Raw genomic sequence first — 18,410 nt, forward strand, 5'->3', positions numbered from 1 at the left:
AACTTAACATTGATGAATATTCATTCATTCATTACAAAACCGGATGTTCGACACTTTAAAAATCGCAATTTTCAAAATGTCGGATAAAATGAGTTAAATTTTTTATTAAAAATTGTCCAGGCCAAAGAGAATAACCCGGCTACGAAAATTTTCGTAGAGGAAAAACTTGTTAAGTGTGACTTTAATAGTATTTGACAGCTTCTCAAATACTGCACCTGGTTCTAGACCAGTGGATCTGCATGGCCTAAATATTAAAATGATAAATAAAATACTGTTGCGATATTTTTTTTAACAAAATAGACTATTCTAAAAAATAAAATGGTTTTTTTAATATTTAAAACAATAAATAATTAAAAGATCTCAAAATTTGGATGTAGATAAAATCTACTCGAAATTACAGAGTGTTTGAGAAAAATAATGCAACAAAAACTTCGAAATACATATTCCTATGAAATTCCCTGATTTTTCATGATCATAGCAAAAATTTCTTGACTTTTTCCAGCATTCAAATCGATTCACCCGTTTTATAGCTACGGTGCCACGAATAGACACACACATAGCGGCCAAACACCTCTCTTTTTGCGTCGAGGGTTAAAAACATTTTGGATTTCCAACAAGTACCCAACCATGCATAGATACGAACTAAGCAATTACCCGATTATTCAAATTCGTAAAATAATATCTTCAAAGTCGTCACATTTTTCATGAATTTTACCATTTTTAGCACTGTTTTTTTTTTTCAAACACCCTGTACAAAATCATAAAATTTGAGACCTAAAAAGCGTATTTTAATAAAAATTAAAAACAAAATTAAGTAGTTTCCATATCACGATGAACAGTCACTGGAACTAACAAACAATGGCGATGAATATTCGTTGTACCGGGTACGGTAGTTGGCACCACTGTTGTATCCCCATTACCACTATTTACAAATTTATGTTGAGGTGATCCAACTGAGGAGCTCAAACAATTATCTGTTGAAATGGACGTACTATTTGAACCAACATCCGAATGATTCTCATCGTTTAGGGTTAACAATGGTTCCACGAGTGCGACAGACAAGTGTTCCGATTCATCGTGTGGTGTCATTGTTGAATATCCATGATCCGAATCACCGGTCGTGTGTGGTCTACGATATCCAGTCGATAATCGATATGGTGACACGGTTTCTAGATTGTAGACCATTAAACGGTCCCGATAACCATCACGTTCTTCGTTCATGTCATCCATTTCGAGATGATTAACACGTAATCCTGATATTTGTCCTTGATCCATACCGGGAGCACCTTCTAAGTACAATTCATCCCCTCCAATTGAGATGTAGTGTTGTCGATAGAAGTATATGATTAAGGATAGTATTAGACATAGGACTACTAAACAACCCACAATCGGGCCTATGGCGGAGTACGTTGATGCCAATAAATCACCAGACGTTATTGGACCTTAAAAAAAAGTTAATGATGTTTAATATAGAGTGCCTACAAAAAACGTCGCAATAATGAGTGTGTATATTTTTTGGGACACTATATACATTATTGATAGGTCTTGCCAGGCCCCTCTTTTTCACTCGACATCCTGGACAAGTGAAAAGGTCCTTGCAATCAACTGGGGCCCCAGTCAGCTCTTAAAAAAAAGCATTCTTTGAAGCCGTCAAAAACATGGCGAAACGAAAACTGAGAGAGTTATAATTATTAACTTACCATTTGTACTATCTCCATACGGTGTAACAGATCCCAAAATACCATTAAAACATGAATTTAAGGACGTACAAAAGGGTATTTCCAGTGGAGTTTCCCCATCAATATTAATTTGACACCATTCACATCCAATGATTCCCATACAACTATCTTGGGTCGTATATAGCTCACAATGAAAATTAGAACATGGTTTTAAATTTGATATTTTTGTGTAGAATAAACTGTTTCCAACTGTGAAATGTTCGTTGATAATCATTGGACAAATCGGATTTTTGTGGAATGATGAAGTGATGTTTGTATTTGGGCATGTTTGTTGTTTTAGAAGGTTTAAAGGACATTCGCATGGACATTCACATTCGTTTTGTTCCATTCGATTACAATTTAAACATAATCGATCAACCTAGAAATAAATCAAATTTGAATTAATCTCTCAGAGTTTAAAATTTACAAAAACTGAAGAAAGACAAAAAATTTCCTGAATTTTTAGATTTTAAATGTTTTGTCACTCGAGATCGGAAACTTGGATTATTCATTTGGCTAACAAACATGAAAAACACAGCAAAAAAATCAGAATACTTTATCTGATGCAAAGTCAAAATCGAGTTTGGTGTTCCAGTTTGTATTTTTTCGACTGGGTTTTTGTTTTTATTCGGGGGAGGGTAATTTTTAGTTAAAGAATTGTCATTATAGTTGACAAGTTTGTTAGGAATGAACTTCGAAGATACTTAACGATTTTGATCAAATTCAGTCACTATATGCGTTTTGGTCCAACTTCAAATATAAGATAGTTTTTAGTCGCCTGTTCTCTCTGCCCCCCCCCCTCCCCAAATCATGGAGGGGCAGGGAGTTGATACAAATTCGTCATTTTTGAATCTAGCTATTATATATATTATATTGAAGCTAGCGATCATGATGGTACGGTCTAATGTCGTTATAACCGATTTTGACTGTACATAGCTACTGATGAAAATTTGAGACTTTTTTTGAATTTTTAAGAAGAACTTCTGTTATACATACCATACTGCAAGGGCAAAATGTGGCACTATTTTCGCAGGACGAATTTACGATACCAATAAATAAATTGGTACCAGCGATTGAAGTAATTTGATATTTGGAGCAATGTTCGCCATGAATCATATTTCGAATCACACCAACAAAACTGGTATTAAATTGATAATATCTGTAAAAAACAAATTATGATAAAAACCGGGATTCTTGCTTTACGACCTCTTCCAGGACGGCGATCAAATTGTAGGGATCCGACATGGTTAATCTGCCTCTATTCAGAATTCAATTCTAGGTTATATTATTTCATCATTAACAATAGCTTTTACTAAAATTCCCTGACTATTCTAGAATGTCAAAATGCCCTTACATTTTCAGATCGATCGCCCCCTAGTCTTCACTTTGAATATACAAACCTTTGCATTGTTCCATCCAAAAAATTATTACATAAAATCTTCTTGACGAAATATTTTTGATTGAGTATATCGTTTGCCACAATCGATTCTTTATTCACAATATGAATTTGTTCGACGGGTCCACGACCGTTTGGGTCCACCAGACTTGGATGCGATATTAAATAACCTTTGTCGTCCATTAGAAAACATTTCACATTTGTTTGCTTGCAAAATGGAATTTTCTCAATAATTAATTTATAAAAGTAGCCAAGAGTCAGATCAATGCCCATTACTGCGAAAACAGCATCTTTTGTTGTATGCATTAAATTCCGTTTACCCTCGTAAACGGTATGCGATAATGTGACGATGTAACCAGCACCTCCTGCATCTAAGTAGGGAGGCGTTAGTATAACACGTCCTGGATGTTCCAACGCACGTTGATACCATACACGTTTTGTTGGATCTAGTCCAGGTTGAACATTTGTTCCAGGATATATCTAATTAAAAACAAAAATTGTTTAAATATAATCCATTCAATTATCAAAATTATTTAATGATAATTACTAATTAACTACAATATTTTAAAATTCAAAGAGATCACAGCCACTCGTAGATTAAATATTTGCCTAAAATCCACAATAAGTTTCAAAAACGTGTGGTCCTGGTTCCCAAATTTAGCAGAATATTGATGAAAAATCCAAAAATTTTAATCACATCCAAATTGTATCCAATTTTGATAAACCAAGTATGCAATTCTACTAATTTTGGGTCATACTTTTCAAATTTGTGTTCAAATTTAACCTTACTTTAATAGATTGCAAGAATGTGAGCTCCTGGTCCCGACATTTAGTACAATGGTGAATGGTAGCGAAAAACTAATATCATAAATGAAAAGTGCGGCCCAAAATTGGTGGGTTTCAAAAACAATTCCATCCAGATCGGTTAAAATTTGGCTCTAATATCATAAAATTGATTTTTAGAACTTGATGACGTCATCAAAATCCAAAATTTTTAATTTTGCTCTATCACATCCAAATTTTATCCAATTTTGATAAATCAAGTATGCAATTATACTAAATTTGGGCCATACTTTTCAAATTTGTGGTCAAATTTAACCTTTCTTTAATAGGTTGCAAGAATGTGAGGTCCTGGTGCCGACATTTAATACAATGGTGAATGGTAGCGAAAAACTAATATCATAGATGAAAAATGTGACATAAAATTAGTGGGTTTCAAAAAAAATTCCACCCAGATCGGTTAAAATTTGGCTCTAATATCATAAAATTGATTTTTAGAACTTGATGACGTCATCAAAATCCAAAAATTTTAATTTTGCTCTATCACATCCAAATTTTATCCAATTTTGATAAACCAAGTATGGAATTCTACTAAATTTGGGCCATACTTTTCAAATTTGTGGTCAAATTTAACCTCAATTTAATAGGTTTCTATAATGAGAGGTTCTGGTCCCGACATATAGTACAAAGGTGAATAGTAGCGAAAAACTAACATCATAGAGGAAAAGTGTGGCCTAAAATTAGTGGGTGTCAAAAAAAATTCCACTCAGATCGGTTAAAATTTGGCAGTAATAGCATAAATTCGATGTTTATAACTTAATGACGTCATCAAAATTCACCGTCATCATAATTCTACACTGCTGAACGTTTTAACTTTGATCAGAAATAAAATTTGGAAAATCTTACCTGTAAAACACCACCAGACGATGCAACATAACGTCGGACCGCATACTGACGTAACGATCCAGTAAGATGACGCATTTTTAAATAGTGCATCATATGTAACAAAGACAATACTTCATTACGTATATCCGGTTTAAAGCCAGGATTCGCAATTAAATTTGTATGATCTTTTAAATACGCCATATAATGTTCAATTGTGCGCGGTGTTGCATCTAGATCCCATTTGGAACGGAGCTGAGAATATGGTGATGAAAAACATGACGCACTCAAATATAAAACACCAGATGCTGAAAATCATTTTTATTGTAAGATCACTACGTCAAAATGGTACATTAGCGCAGGTCTAGGGTCATGAGTAATATTTGACAGTCATTTCATAACGATTGGAAATTTGAGAGGAGGGGATGGTCGGTTTAAACTTGATGAATATTCATCGAGGACAATCTATACATAGTACAGGGCAACCTTAATATAACAAATTTTTCGTAATCACTTCGATAAAAGGTGTTTCTTATCAGTCGCGGAAAACCGAAACATCATTAATTATCTCTTTATAACAAATTTTAGACCAATCTAACCTCAATTTAACAAGCTCCAGTTTAACGAATTATTTGATATAATATTTACTTGTTCCCTTCCGATTTGTTATATCGAGGTTGCACTGCATAAACATCACTGTTATACTTACCAATAGATGTGATTTGTTTCAAGTGACGACAAACTGTATGCGGCGGTAATAAATCCAGTCGATGGTGTATCACATCCGCATTTTGTGGTAAACTAACGCGAGCTAATTTTTTCGAATAAAAATGACGTCGATTGATATCCTTATTCGTAAGCACCATACAAATTATGTACCATTTTAATATTCCTTTGCATGTAAATACATTTTTATACTAAAACAAACAAAATTTTTCTTAGTTAAAATCTCGTTTTCGGGTAATACGTTGTTCTCAAGAAGGATACAGAGAGCCCCATAATCGAAATGCTATTGACCCATTTGCGGTCCCCTTTTCTGTATTATTATTATTGACCGATATTAGAATTTCTTGATATCTGGGTTTCCCAAGTCCTTCGACTTATTGTCATAGGTAGGAAAATAAAAATAGAAAAAAAAAACACTTACAAGAGGAATTTCAAAATGTTGATCAACAATCCCATTTTCGGTGAAAGTAACTGGTACTCCGCCATCCTCCATATATTGTTTAACCAGTGTCAAATTAAATTGTTTCTCTAACAAATGAATGTCCACATTTTGATTTTGATCCAAACATGTGTGCGGTTGATTTAAGGATCGATGCATAATTGTTGCCCCATTTGAATTGATTAAAAATAGATATGGATTTTTCGAATGAGATCCCGTATACAAAATATCTTCTAATAAATTATTTAAATATATATCAATTCCAAAAATACCATAATTGGTAAAATTTGTTCCAATTCCAAGGCTTATTGTTACCGTAGGTTCTAAAACAAAGAAAAGTTCTCAAAGCATCGGATCGATTCGATATATCGATGTATATCGAATATTCCTAGTTGAAAATCCCGAAAAAAGCTTCCCGCTACATTTGAACATCCCAGTGACTTTCATTTGTTCAGATTTATAAGAAAATCACAACCCTCTTCGTTGACCTTCGATACAGTACATATATCTATATTTTCGGAGAAAACATGACAAAAAATTGAATGCTTGAGCTTACCTTTACCAATAGAATCACATTTCGGTGAAGAAATTCGTAAATCCGTAAAATATTGATCGGTATCTTCATGTAAAATTCGATGATATCGTGCCGACGTTAATCCTAAATTATATATCGAATTAATCGATTGTACAAGTCCAGCTTTTAATAAATAATTCGTTTCTGGTACGTCTAATGCGATATATTTTGTAAAATTTATATTTGCTATATCTGTTAAAAATTGTTCTTCGTACATTAACGGTTTTGAATCTAGAAAACAAATTTTTGAATTTAGTTAACATTCAATTTTTACACTATCCTGTGGAAAATTGATTTCAGTGTTAGATTTAGAATGTTCGGGTTCGAAAACTTGGATCCATCAATCCTGAGAGAGATCCCGACAGAGAAGCTGTGGGCTTTCTGCGTGCCGTCTGGCCTCGACAAAATCCTTTAGCTGCCTTCGATTTTAATAGCGCCTCCTACCCGAAGACGTCTCGTATTCGAAAAATTAGATAAATCCACTGAAATCATTTTTCCATTTGTCGCGGGATTCTTTAAAATACTTTACCATCTCTCAGAAGGCATGTATTGATAAAAACAGGAACTGATAATCGTAAACCATGATTGTAGATTGTCTCAAAAACAATTTTCGCATCAGTTATCGATGATAAAAGACCTCGACTAATATACAATAAGAAAATATTATGTATGTTCGAATCGATTTTCGAAAATAAATCAATTGCATTAAATGCTTCGTCAAAACCTAACGTATGATTTGTTACATCTAAAAAAGAATAAATAAAATTAAACTTCTCGAAAAACAACGACAAAATTTCTTATACATACTTTTACTTTTCGCCAACGAATCAATAAAATTATATAATCTTTCTTTATTAAATTCCGTTGCATTTACAAATGTTTTGTTTGTATCGTTCGCACAGAAACCGGTATCGATCTGCGAAAATGGAATTGTAATTGTGTCGGCTAATGCAATTACACTGATTGTATCATTCGATTTTAGCATCGAAATAAAACTTTTTGCTGAAAATTAAGCAAAAGTTGTCATTAATAGTTTAGAAAATGAAAAAGTGTGATTAATGTGAGACTCTACGAAGATAGTCTAGAAATTTTTCCAGCTCCTATTTAATAATCTTGTAATTTTTAGAGATACGTCATTAGCCCCCAATGCAAAAAGAGGGTTGTTTCAAATGAGAGGGATGTAAACCAATTTGAATGCGTTAATTTTCTCATTCAAAAACAGCAAAGGAATTTTCGTATCTTCTTTGTCACCCTGTAGAGCCGCATATAAATATAGTTGCTACAAAAAAAAAAACATACCCATTGATTTGGCCAAATATAATTGATGTGCACTTAGCCCATTTCCATGTTCAAGAAGTATTAAAATATTTTTTGTTTTCTTAGAAACAATTCGTGATGTGTACTCATTCCTAGAATAGAAATTCATGCCTTTAAAACAAAGTCCTTCCTCGAGATACAAATATACAGGGTGGATCATTTTAGGTGGTTCTGATATCAGATATAGGTCTCCGGGTTATTTTAACACTCAATTTAGGTTATCAAACTCTGCAGTTTTATTTTTTGATTGGTTAACTACAAAACGAGCTATTATATATTAAAATGGTCCACCTTGTAAACGTGTTCTTACCAAATATTTGTACTATCGTATGTAGTACAATAACTATCGTTCACTGTACTGGCTGACACTGTATCTTGTGAGGATAAAAAATATATTTGTTTAATTCCTGAATTCCCATTTTGAGATGCATTACGGATGGATTCTGAAAAAACTGTAAACCAATTTTATGTTTAAAAAATGCTTGTCATAGATTCCTTTTACGATTTCGGGAATAATTCAATGGTTCTAAAGAGTTCCTCTACAAGTTTCTATACTGTAGTTTCAGGGCCTCAAGGGATAATAATAATAACAAAACAAAAGTGGGGTAACGCACCGTACTTTGTGCTCTCCTTGAGAACGACCTGACTCGTCACCCAAAGACAAGTCATCTTCGGGTAGGAGGCGCTATTAAAATCGGATGAAGCTAAAGGGTTTTGTCGAGGCCAGACGTCACACAGAAAGCCCACAGCTTCTCTGTCGGAATCCCTCCCAGGACAGATGGATCCAGTTTTCGGACCCAAATATTCTGAATCTAACACCCTGTATATTTCTGCTGGTGCAAATAACATGTATGGAGATTTGGTCATCCTCCTTCCAAGTCCTACAAATGGGATCACCAGAGATCCCCATGTTATGGAAGTGATGTGCTCTAGTAAATTTCAGACGAGTACAGTCGAAAGGCCAAACTGTATTTATACATAGTTTGGCCTGTCGCATGCCCTGCGCAAAGTCCCAGTAATTAAGATGGGCTTGTCGTAACCATTCTTTGATTCGGTAAATTACAGGGGATATTTTGCCCACTGGACCTTTTTCTTTCTGTAAGGAGCAAAAATTGTTTGACTGTTTTTGAGGTATCATAATTTGAATTTCTTCTATTCCAAAAATCGGGATCTGATATAAAACTTTCACTAAGGTCAAACCCAAAAACGGAAATATTGTGGTAAAATTAATGTAGAATAAAAAAATTCCCAGATATCAATGAAGAATAGATTTTTAAAATTCAATTCTAGACTTTTTTATCAATTTTCTTGAGTGATATTAAAATACCCTAACATTTTCAGGCGGAACACTCCTCCGCGAGGCTCCTCTTCGACTAGAAACGTTTCGATTAAGAGAGAGTAAAATAATAGTAACATACCTTGTGATAAATTAAATTGAATATGATTCGAATTCGATGAATATTGTAAACGATGAAGTGAATGATTATTAACCGTAAAATGATTGTACGTGTCTGTCCAAATGTGATACGTAGAAGGCACATGTGAGCACGGATACAAAATCGATTGTTCCAAATCCGTATATTGAACGTATTGATATAACAAATCAATAATTTTCATTGTCTTATTAATTATTTGATCCGCATATTGATTGATCTGCTGTTGAGTATTGAGTGTAACAGGTACAAATTCTAAACTATCATACATTTCTTGCATAACTGGTACACCTAGTTCACGATTACTGATATTCTGTAAGAATGTACCGATCGAGGCAGCTAAATCTTTTAAATAATAACCATTTATTGTTGTATCAAAAGGCACTTGAACTTTACTGGTCGAATGAAAATTTGTTGTTTGATTCGACAATGTCGACGATGTTGATGTTAAAATCACACTTAATTCTAATACTATGATTATTTTTATGTAAAACATTATGGATGGTTTATTATTTATGTTTATGCTTTAAACAATTATACAAGGTTTCTTTATACATTTTATAAAAATTGCACATTTATGTTCCACTAATTTATTTTAATTCTAAGTAATATAAAAACTAATAATGTTGACATGTTTTTGTGTACGATTATTTTATAAACAACTTTTGGTTACTTTATGTTGGTTCAACTGATTTTTTTTTTCATTAAATATTATGCGCGCTATTTTTAAAATTCTATTTTTTAACACATAAGAATTATTCCAGTTCGCTATTCGAATTCATTTGGCTATTCGAATAAATATTTTCTAAGAAATTGTCTGAAATCGATCCGAGAAGTCGCTCTTTATATAGAATTTCGACGATATTTAAAAAACTTCGCTTCTAATCATAAAATGTTCTTCATTTTGTACAATTTTGTTAAGGGAAAAATTACAGAAAAAATGCTTAGAAAATCATTAGAAAAAAAGTACAGAAATTTTATATGAAAAATATTAAGATATATTCAGTTTGTAACGCTTAGAAATATTGATGTTACAAACAAAATTTTGCTATAGGTGTTCATAAAATCACTTAAATAGTTCATTTTCGGTTGCCTATGTCTGTCTATCCGTCTGTAAACAAGAATACTCAAAAACGAAAAGAGATATCAAGCTGAAATTTTTATAGCGTGCTCAGAACGTAAAAAGTAAGTTCGAGTTCTTAAATGAACAAGATAAGTCCAATCGATCCCATCTTGTAAACCGTTAGACATATGTAGTATGTATACAGGTATTGTATATATTTATATTTATACGTTACATATATTATTATGTATATGTTTGTTTGTTTAAAGTATATACTATATCTATTGAGGAAGTGAGAAGAAAGATACTCTTTTTACTTTGTATGTAAGAGTGGCTATTTTCCTTTGGTTAAACTCTTATTACTTTGTGCCTAAGAGTGGCTATCTTTCTTTGGTTGAATTATTTTGATTTGTTTAATAAATTTCGGTTAATCTTATTATCAGTCTTGTAGAGGAAGCTAGGAGAGGGTTTTTTAGGAAGGTATCATCATATCTTGAGTCAGATAATTTACAAAAATTAAAAAAAAGTATATAAACTTTATTCATCAAAATTATGCTCAGAAAAAATTTTTACAACTTCTTTTAAATTACATGACAATAATTTTTCAATAATAATCGCCACAGTTGCCTTTTCTGGATTCATTTGTGTCCAATTCAGAAGCATTTGATAAATAACCTAAAAAAATAATGTAATTAATTATTATGTTATAATAAAATAAATGGCTTTCCATTTAAAATGATAGAACTGCGGGCTACTTTAGCTAGTATCATCTGTCACAATAATTTCCATCAGATAATCTTTCAAATAAAAAGAAAATTTTTTATCTCATACGCAAGTTGTTTAAGTTTAAAGGTCTATCATTTTAAATGGGAAACCTGTTACTAAGTACAGTGAATTCCAAAAAAGTATTAACCAACTCCTCTATAGTCGACAAACTTAACTCGTAATTACAACAATACAGAGTTATCAAAAATCAATATCAGTTGTGTTTGGGATGTATGTTTCCTGATCTATTTTTTCCGATTACCGTATACAGGGGGTATCAAAATAAAGGATTTTGAAGTTGTCTAATACTTTCGGAACATCTGTCAGGTACTGCAACGATAAAATTACCTCTTTTATATCAAACTCATCGTGGTTAATCTTAAATTGTTGTAATTGACCCTGTGAATATCCTAATTTTTTGCCTAACAATGTCCAAAGCTCCCCAACATGATCCGATATTACATCTAAATGTTTCGTTTCTAATTTTTCATTACTAGTTAAGAGTTTTGCTACTTTTATAAAATCAATTTCCACGTCATCATTCTGGTGTTTTGGTTTCCATGATTGTGATGTTTCATTTACGCATGCGCCTCCTGGTATTTTTGTATTTATATAATGATTATTGGTAATATCATTACCAATTCTTACACCTATCGAATTTGCAATGCTGATACCGTTTACTGTAACTGTACAAAAAATTATTATAAATCTTAATTTTGTATCACACTGTATGCAAAAGTTTGGGGTAGTTAGTCCAAAATATTTTCGTTTTGGAATTTAATGAAACTCACTTTACAAAGCAAATTTGACCCATACAATTAAAAAATCGGGCTCCTTTGACGATTGGGCGCGTAGTTTCTGAGAAAAATCATATTTCAGATAGTTTTCTGAAGTTATCTTGCAAACTATTTGTTCAATCGCAAAATGAATCCGATTTTTGTATTTTTAGGGTCCAAATTACTTTATAAACTGGGCTTTATCAAAATCAGAATGAAAAAAATGATTTTTTGTAATGTTCTTAAGGGGGGTTCCCTTCGAAAAAATAACATAAAAAAACTTTTGTTTCGGAATTGGATAAAACTCACTTTAAAAGACAAATTTGACTCAAAAAATAAAAAAATGGGGATCATTTGACGATTGGGCTAGTAGTTTCTGAGAAAAACGATATCTCTCGTGCTTTTTTGTGATAAAATTTATCTATATTTTTGCACAATTTTACCCTATAGCTTCTAACCACAAATATTTTGGACTAACTTCACATGCTTGCAAGAACAAAGTGAGAGAAGTCTCCACCCTAAAATTAATGGATTTAAGGCGGCACTCTTTGAAGTACCACTTTGCAAACAATATTTCAAAACTCACTGCCACTTTTCGATTTTGTATTTCGCTTTTTTGATTTTTTCTTTGTATCTTGATCACTGTTATTTTCATATGTATTATTCTTTGGCACTTCATCTTGATTATTTGTTTCCTCTGGAGTTTCCGTATTTTGTTGTGGTGTCACTTTTCGAACTCTTGGTGGATCCGGTATTGCATCTGTTACTAAATTTTCACTTTCTGTATCCATAATTTAAAATTTATTAATTGTAAACAAAGAATCTGATTTAAATATTTGACATTTAATAAATAAAAGGGTAATTCTACTGAGCAGTAGCAGTAGCCCCACTTATCAATTTTATTAATCATAATGGAAATCCCACTAATCTAAGTTAAATATGCGCGCTAATTTTGCGCAATAGTTTTAAACAATCTTTTTAAATGTTTACCTCCATATAAGTAATAAATTTGGGAACAATGTTTTCTACCCAAAATTTCGATTTTGAGTTTTCAATGGATCTTTATAATTTATTAAGGCACTCTGCAGTAATTGCGCCCTACCCCCCCCCCCCCCCCCACCTCCTTCCTAACGAGTATATTAAGTTTAGTTCAAAGTTTGTAACGCTTAGAAATATTATCACGATAACTCAAAAAAGACTTATTTACTTTTGATACTTACCTCTTTAGGTTTATAAAATTTTTGATTGGAGAACGAAAGGGTTGAAGGAAAGAATATGAAAAGGTTTTGCATTTAAAAAAATACACAATTATTTATAACTCGAAAATAATATTTGATTTTATTGTTTGTGATTTTTGAAATATTCATTTTTTAAATACGAATAAATAACAATTTCGAAAATTTTTATACATTTCAAATATTTGTTAGGAAAACTTGTATGCCATCAAATAAATTAGATACCAGATACCACTGACGTATAACGAACGTATTTAGGGTTGCCACTTCTTCAGATTTGATCGGGATATTCCCTAAACCGTGTAGACTTTTCCGATATCAACATAAATTCTTCAGAATTCAGTAAAAAAGGAGGCAACCCTAAACACAATACCTTTACCAGATTTTTCGATTTAGGTCAAACTTCATGTGAATCGAAGACAATTTGAGTACATCAATATGTGCTTTTGAAGATCGGAGCTAAGGTATGATTCCTATGCTGCGGCTGACGCTGTGCGTCTGATGCGCACTACTGATGTAAACATGACTGTTTCACCTGACGTGTCAGTTGTGCGTGGTCCAACAGATGTATACCCTATACTCTTTGATGTATACAATGTGTTGTCTATATGTATGTATTGTTGCATCTGCGTCAGTACTGCTCTGAGAGAGGTATAGCCGCAAGGCTCTCCAGCTTTAGCCGCAGTACACGCAGAGACGCATCATAGACAACGCTTGCATTAAATTTGACAATAAAAGTATACTTACTTAACCGTCTGACGCAGTGCGACAGCCGGAGCATAGGAATCAAACTTTTAGTAAGACAATGTCGCGATGTCCTAGCGCTGTTGGAATGCTTGCTGAAGTGATTTTGTTCTTTTCCATAAAAAGAGCTCTTATTGACGTACTCAAATTGACTTTTTCTTGAATTGTCTTTAATGATTTCTTCCAAAAAGTATCTCCAATGTAGGAGAAGCATTTGGGAAAACAATTTTATTATGGATAAACCTTCGATACTAAAAAAGCTGCATGAAATTGATAGCAATGTGGAATATAAACATTTTAAGCGTCTGTTTCGGAACAAATCTCTGTTGATTTCAGGTTCAAATTTCCCCCAATACTTCTCCAAACTTAGGTATCCCAACAATATTTAATATTTCTTTTTTGAATTTTCAAGGAAATGACACAAATATTCGAATTTTCATTGATATTTCTTCTTTTTTTCATATGACCAGTGTTGCCAACTCACTAAAATTAGTGATTTTAATCTACCTTTCCTTTTTTGCCTACTAGAATATCGAAAAGATTGTGATAAAAACCGAAAAATATTCTAGTAACACTGTTGCCTATTGATTTTTTTAGTAGTTTTCTATCGTCTGTTTAGTAGAAAATTGAAAGTTGGCAACACTGGTTGTAACACACTCTCTATCTCTATCCTTGAATACATGTTCAAAAAACAATAGTAAGTACTTGGTAATACCCTAAAATGACTATAAACATGAATTTTGAATATTTAAAGGATGTTTCAAAATTAACGCAAGAAAGTTGTAAATGCGGTAAAATTCAAAGATGTTTTTAAGGATCTTTACGATAAATCGTTAAAACAAAGAAAAAACAAAAATGGATTGCAATTTAAGCAAAAACCATTTTCTAAGATGGATGAACCTAATAAATTCAGAATATTCAATGTTCTCATTTCAAACGATATTTCGAAAAGTATTTTAATCGTTAGAAGGCAAGCATAAGGCACAGGCAAAGTGAATTTAAAATATATTTTGGAATATAATTATTTAATGAATTATAAATATTTTTATTCATAAATGCAATTAATAAGCTATTTGACAAAATATTTGTAAACAAACGTATCCGATTCACTGTATTTAGAATATTTTATCAAAATAATCGAACTAATTAATCAAAATAATCGAAATATTTAATTTTAAGTATGCTACAAGAACACCACAAACAATTACAAAATATTTTAAAACCCTTCAGCACTCGCGTCAATATTTCGGTAATCTTACGTCGCGTGATGAGATATTTGCTCATATGTCAAATATTTTGCGCCTGTAGAGGTTATGTTTTAGAAAGTTAAAGAATATTTTATGCTTGAGTAAATCTATTATCATGCAACTAAAGATTATTCAACGGTTGACGCGATTGTTGATGGGTTAAACTTTACTATGTTTAAAACCTTGCTGAACAGTGAAAAAGTCTTCCATTTAAAAAATCCCTAAAATGCCAACCGTCACTTTTACATTGGCAATCCTTAACCACGCAAATATTCAAATTTTGCGTTTATTTTGGGACATCCTTTAAAAATTTTCCAATTTTCATACAAGAATACTTTTTCTGCGTATCTTTCGTTTTTTTAAATAGAAATCATATAAAAAATTGTATACAGGTGGAGGTCCAAGGAGGAGGTCCAAGTCCATATATAAATACACATATATTTTAATATTTATTTTTTGGGATACTTAGTGTGCCTACATTTACGGTTACGATACTGCTACGGTCATAAAACGTAATTTTCATGTAACGTAACGCCGTAAATGATAAAATTTGTAACTAAGTATAGTTCAGTTTTTTTTTAATTTTGTTCTAAGTACTCTGATGATGTTCATTTTTGTACATTTTTTTTTTATAACAAGTTTGCGCTACGAAAAAAATCTTGGAAAATATTTGGACACGATCACACAATGTGTTTGGCAAAAAAAGGTTCAATTTTCGAATCGGAACGGACGGTTGGACGGTTTTTATTTGAATGTTAAATTTTATAATATTTGGGAGTAGAGGCCCAGCAGAGTTTGGTGGCGATGTTTAAATTTATATTTTTAAATTTTGAGAAGTAATAATAATTATAAAGCATATCCGTGTACCGCAAATGGGTCCTCGGCACAGCGGACCCTCGGACCCGCAAATGGGTCCCCGGCTTTCTTCGTGGCTTATGGCCTTGACAGAATCCTAGTTTTATCGACTTAAAATAGCATCCCTTACCCGATGACGTTTCACTTTTGGGTGATAGGTTGTTCTTAAGGGGGTCATACAGGACTCTTTAGCCGAGGTGCTACGAATCCTTTTGCGGTTCACCTTTAACGTATTATTATTATTAATAACCGGCTTAATCATTTTTCCAAAATATGGTGTGATCTGTTCAAACATTTTTCCAGTAAGAATAAAATTTTCTACAACTATGTTTTCTTTCCAGACTGCTGTAAAAAAGACTAAAAAAAAACAAAACAGAAGTATAAGAACGACAATTTGTTTTATAAAAAACAAAAAAGGTTTTGCGAAAATATGCTATCGATATCGATTATCAGTATCACAGTTCACACTAGAATCAAACAATATCATTCCAATTTATTACTCAGCATCAACAAAATGGTCTTCGCAAAAAAAAAAAACTAGCAGCTGTGTGTTGCACCCACGGCCCTTTTGGGCTCTACAAGGAATGTAACTCCTATTTACTCCAAGACTCGAAGTGTTGTCATGGGAGTTCAAGACTATTTATAAAAGAGCAAAAAGCAAATTCAAGCTCCCTTCTTAGCACTTTATAGACCCCAAAAGGACCAAGAATCACAAAATTATATGACTGAAAATATTGTGTTTTTTCATCGAAGCTAGAAGCGGTTTTTTTTTTTAATTTTTTTTTTTTTTTTGCGAAGTGTGTTTGAGAACCTTTATTTGAGTCGTACCTACTGGATTTCACTTCTCAATTTTATTAAAGATGATTCAAAAATGAGAAAATTTCATGCAATTTTCCTTTTTTAAATATTGTCACGATTGTTTTTTTTTTTGAGAATGATAAATATTGTCGTGTAAAAAAATTGTTTTTCAATCATATATATTCGTAATTTTTATTGATACGCACCTGTACTGGAGGCAGAGGCAGATTTAGGTTTAGAGCGACAACATTTAAGGGGGCGCCAAAAATATTGTTGAATTTGATTTAAAAATTGTTATAGAAACCTGCCGATATAAATTTGTATAAAAAAGGAGCCACAAGTTCATTTACGAAGATAAAAAAAAACGGCGACGTTCGATTTTCGAACCTCGACGCCTAATATGGTGAAGGCGGCCCTTGGACCTGGGGTGCCATCACCATCAAATCCGCCACTGACCGGAGGCATCAACAAAGAATTAAAATGCAATTAACAGAGATTAGGGGGGGGGGTGGTGTGGTGGTATGGATGGTATTGTCGTTGACGTCACAATGATGATTTGTACTTCCAAAACAGAAATGATCTTGTAGAAACGTTTTTAAGGATCATTCACAAGTTCTTAAAAAAAATATTAAGGAAGATTTTTAGCCGGAAAACTACAAAGAAACTCTAGTTAGAATTTTGTTTTCCTCTACACTAGCTACAAAGATTGGAACGAATTTGAACCCCTAAAATCGATTACCACAAATTTTTGTACATAACATTCACGATCCCTTGATTATTGATGTAATTTTAGGCGCCTTGTTTTTCTGATGCTAAAAGAGATTCTTTATTTAACGGATATGGGTTTGCTTACATACTCAGTGACGGCTTAATCATTAGGCGAAGTAGGCCAAGGTCCCTGCCTGTACAAGAGATCCCGGGGAAAGCTCAAAACAAAAAAGACAAATTTTTAAAAAAAGGCGCCACATTTCCATGCACAAGAAAGACAAATTTTTGTGAAAAGGGCCCCACGTTGAATAACAAAGGCTAAATAAACGAATCCGTCTACTTTTCACAATGCCTAAGGGCGCCGAGATGAGCTAATACGGCACTGTATTTTCTTTAAGGGAAAGAAATTGGTTATTCGTATCTAAACTGGTGTAATTTTCTCCCCAAAAATTTTCCAAATCCCATTAAATTAAAGCCTTTGGACTGGGTGAATATTTATTAGAAAAACATAGCACTATCAAAGACCCCATATTTTTCAACATGAATTTTTAAGTGAGTCAGTCCTCCATGCAAAACCTCTCTCATAGACTTACAAATATTTATGATGAATTTTTCTAAATAAAAAAAATAAAATAAGAAAAGAAAATGTTTTAATGACTGATGAAAAGTATAAAGAAAATAAAATGAAAATTGCTAGTGAACTACGTGTTTTTATATAATATATATATATAGATATATTTTTTTTTATATTTTCTATTAACAAAATGGCAATATTTTTTTAAATTATTTGCATCGATTTCCACAAAATCGATGATAACAACGCTTATAGACTTACAAACTACTTTTTGTTTTTTATACTAAAATGCTAGATTTTGAAAAACGATTAAAAAAAAACAAACAAAAATTACGTTTTATAAGTTTAGAACAAAAAAAAATTGTTTTTTTAGGAGGTTT

General features: G+C 32.3%; 2 protein-coding genes across 2 annotated transcripts; both read right to left on the bottom strand.

Annotated features, from left to right (window-relative positions):
• Positions 1–531: 531 nt before the first annotated feature.
• LOC123303054 (VWFA and cache domain-containing protein 1) lies at positions 532–9,761 on the bottom strand. Its single transcript, XM_044886152.1, has 13 exons — positions 9,251–9,761; positions 8,143–8,284; positions 7,815–7,924; positions 7,323–7,517; positions 7,045–7,260; positions 6,498–6,746; positions 5,924–6,264; positions 5,486–5,693; positions 4,801–5,084; positions 3,119–3,594; positions 2,715–2,877; positions 1,701–2,097; positions 532–1,442 (listed from the first exon to the last, which is right to left on the bottom strand). Exons 1-13 carry the CDS (start codon positions 9,759–9,761, stop codon positions 811–813), a joined length of 3,924 nt encoding a protein of 1,307 aa, XP_044742087.1. The 3' UTR covers positions 532–810.
• Positions 9,762–10,368: 607 nt separating this feature from the next.
• LOC123303055 (receptor-interacting serine/threonine-protein kinase 1) lies at positions 10,369–12,764 on the bottom strand. The gene is made up of 4 exons (XM_044886153.1): positions 12,456–12,764; positions 11,442–11,779; positions 10,889–11,003; positions 10,369–10,376 (listed from the first exon to the last, which is right to left on the bottom strand). The coding sequence occupies exons 1-4, from the start codon at positions 12,658–12,660 to the stop codon at positions 10,369–10,371; spliced, it is 666 nt and encodes a 221-aa protein (XP_044742088.1). The 5' UTR covers positions 12,661–12,764.
• Between the last annotated feature and the right edge of the window lie 5,646 nt (positions 12,765–18,410).

Source organism: Chrysoperla carnea, chromosome X, assembly GCF_905475395.1.
Source record: "Chrysoperla carnea chromosome X, inChrCarn1.1, whole genome shotgun sequence".
NCBI classification, from domain to species: domain Eukaryota; kingdom Metazoa; phylum Arthropoda; class Insecta; order Neuroptera; family Chrysopidae; genus Chrysoperla; species Chrysoperla carnea.

Bases quoted from the DNA above. Each gene is read 5' to 3' on its own strand.
- LOC123303055 (XM_044886153.1), bottom strand. From the start codon at position 12,660: ATGGATACAGAAAGTGAAAATTTAGTAACAGATGCAATACCGGATCCA. The intron at 11,780-12,455 runs GTGAGTTTTGAA...TTTTTTGTACAG, and splicing joins TACAAAATCGAAAAGTGGCA to TTACAGTAAACGGTATCAGC. The intron at 11,004-11,441 runs GTAATTTTATCG...TTATTTTTTTAG, and splicing joins ATGAGTTTGATATAAAAGAG to GTTATTTATCAAATGCTTCT.
- LOC123303054 (XM_044886152.1), bottom strand. From the start codon at position 9,761: ATGTTTTACATAAAAATAATCATAGTATTAGAATTAAGTGTGATTTTA. The intron at 7,261-7,322 runs GTATGTATAAGA...ATTCTTTTTTAG, and splicing joins TTCGTTGGCGAAAAGTAAAA to ATGTAACAAATCATACGTTA. The intron at 3,595-4,800 runs GTAAGATTTTCC...GTTTTTAATTAG, and splicing joins CGTCTGGTGGTGTTTTACAG to ATATATCCTGGAACAAATGT.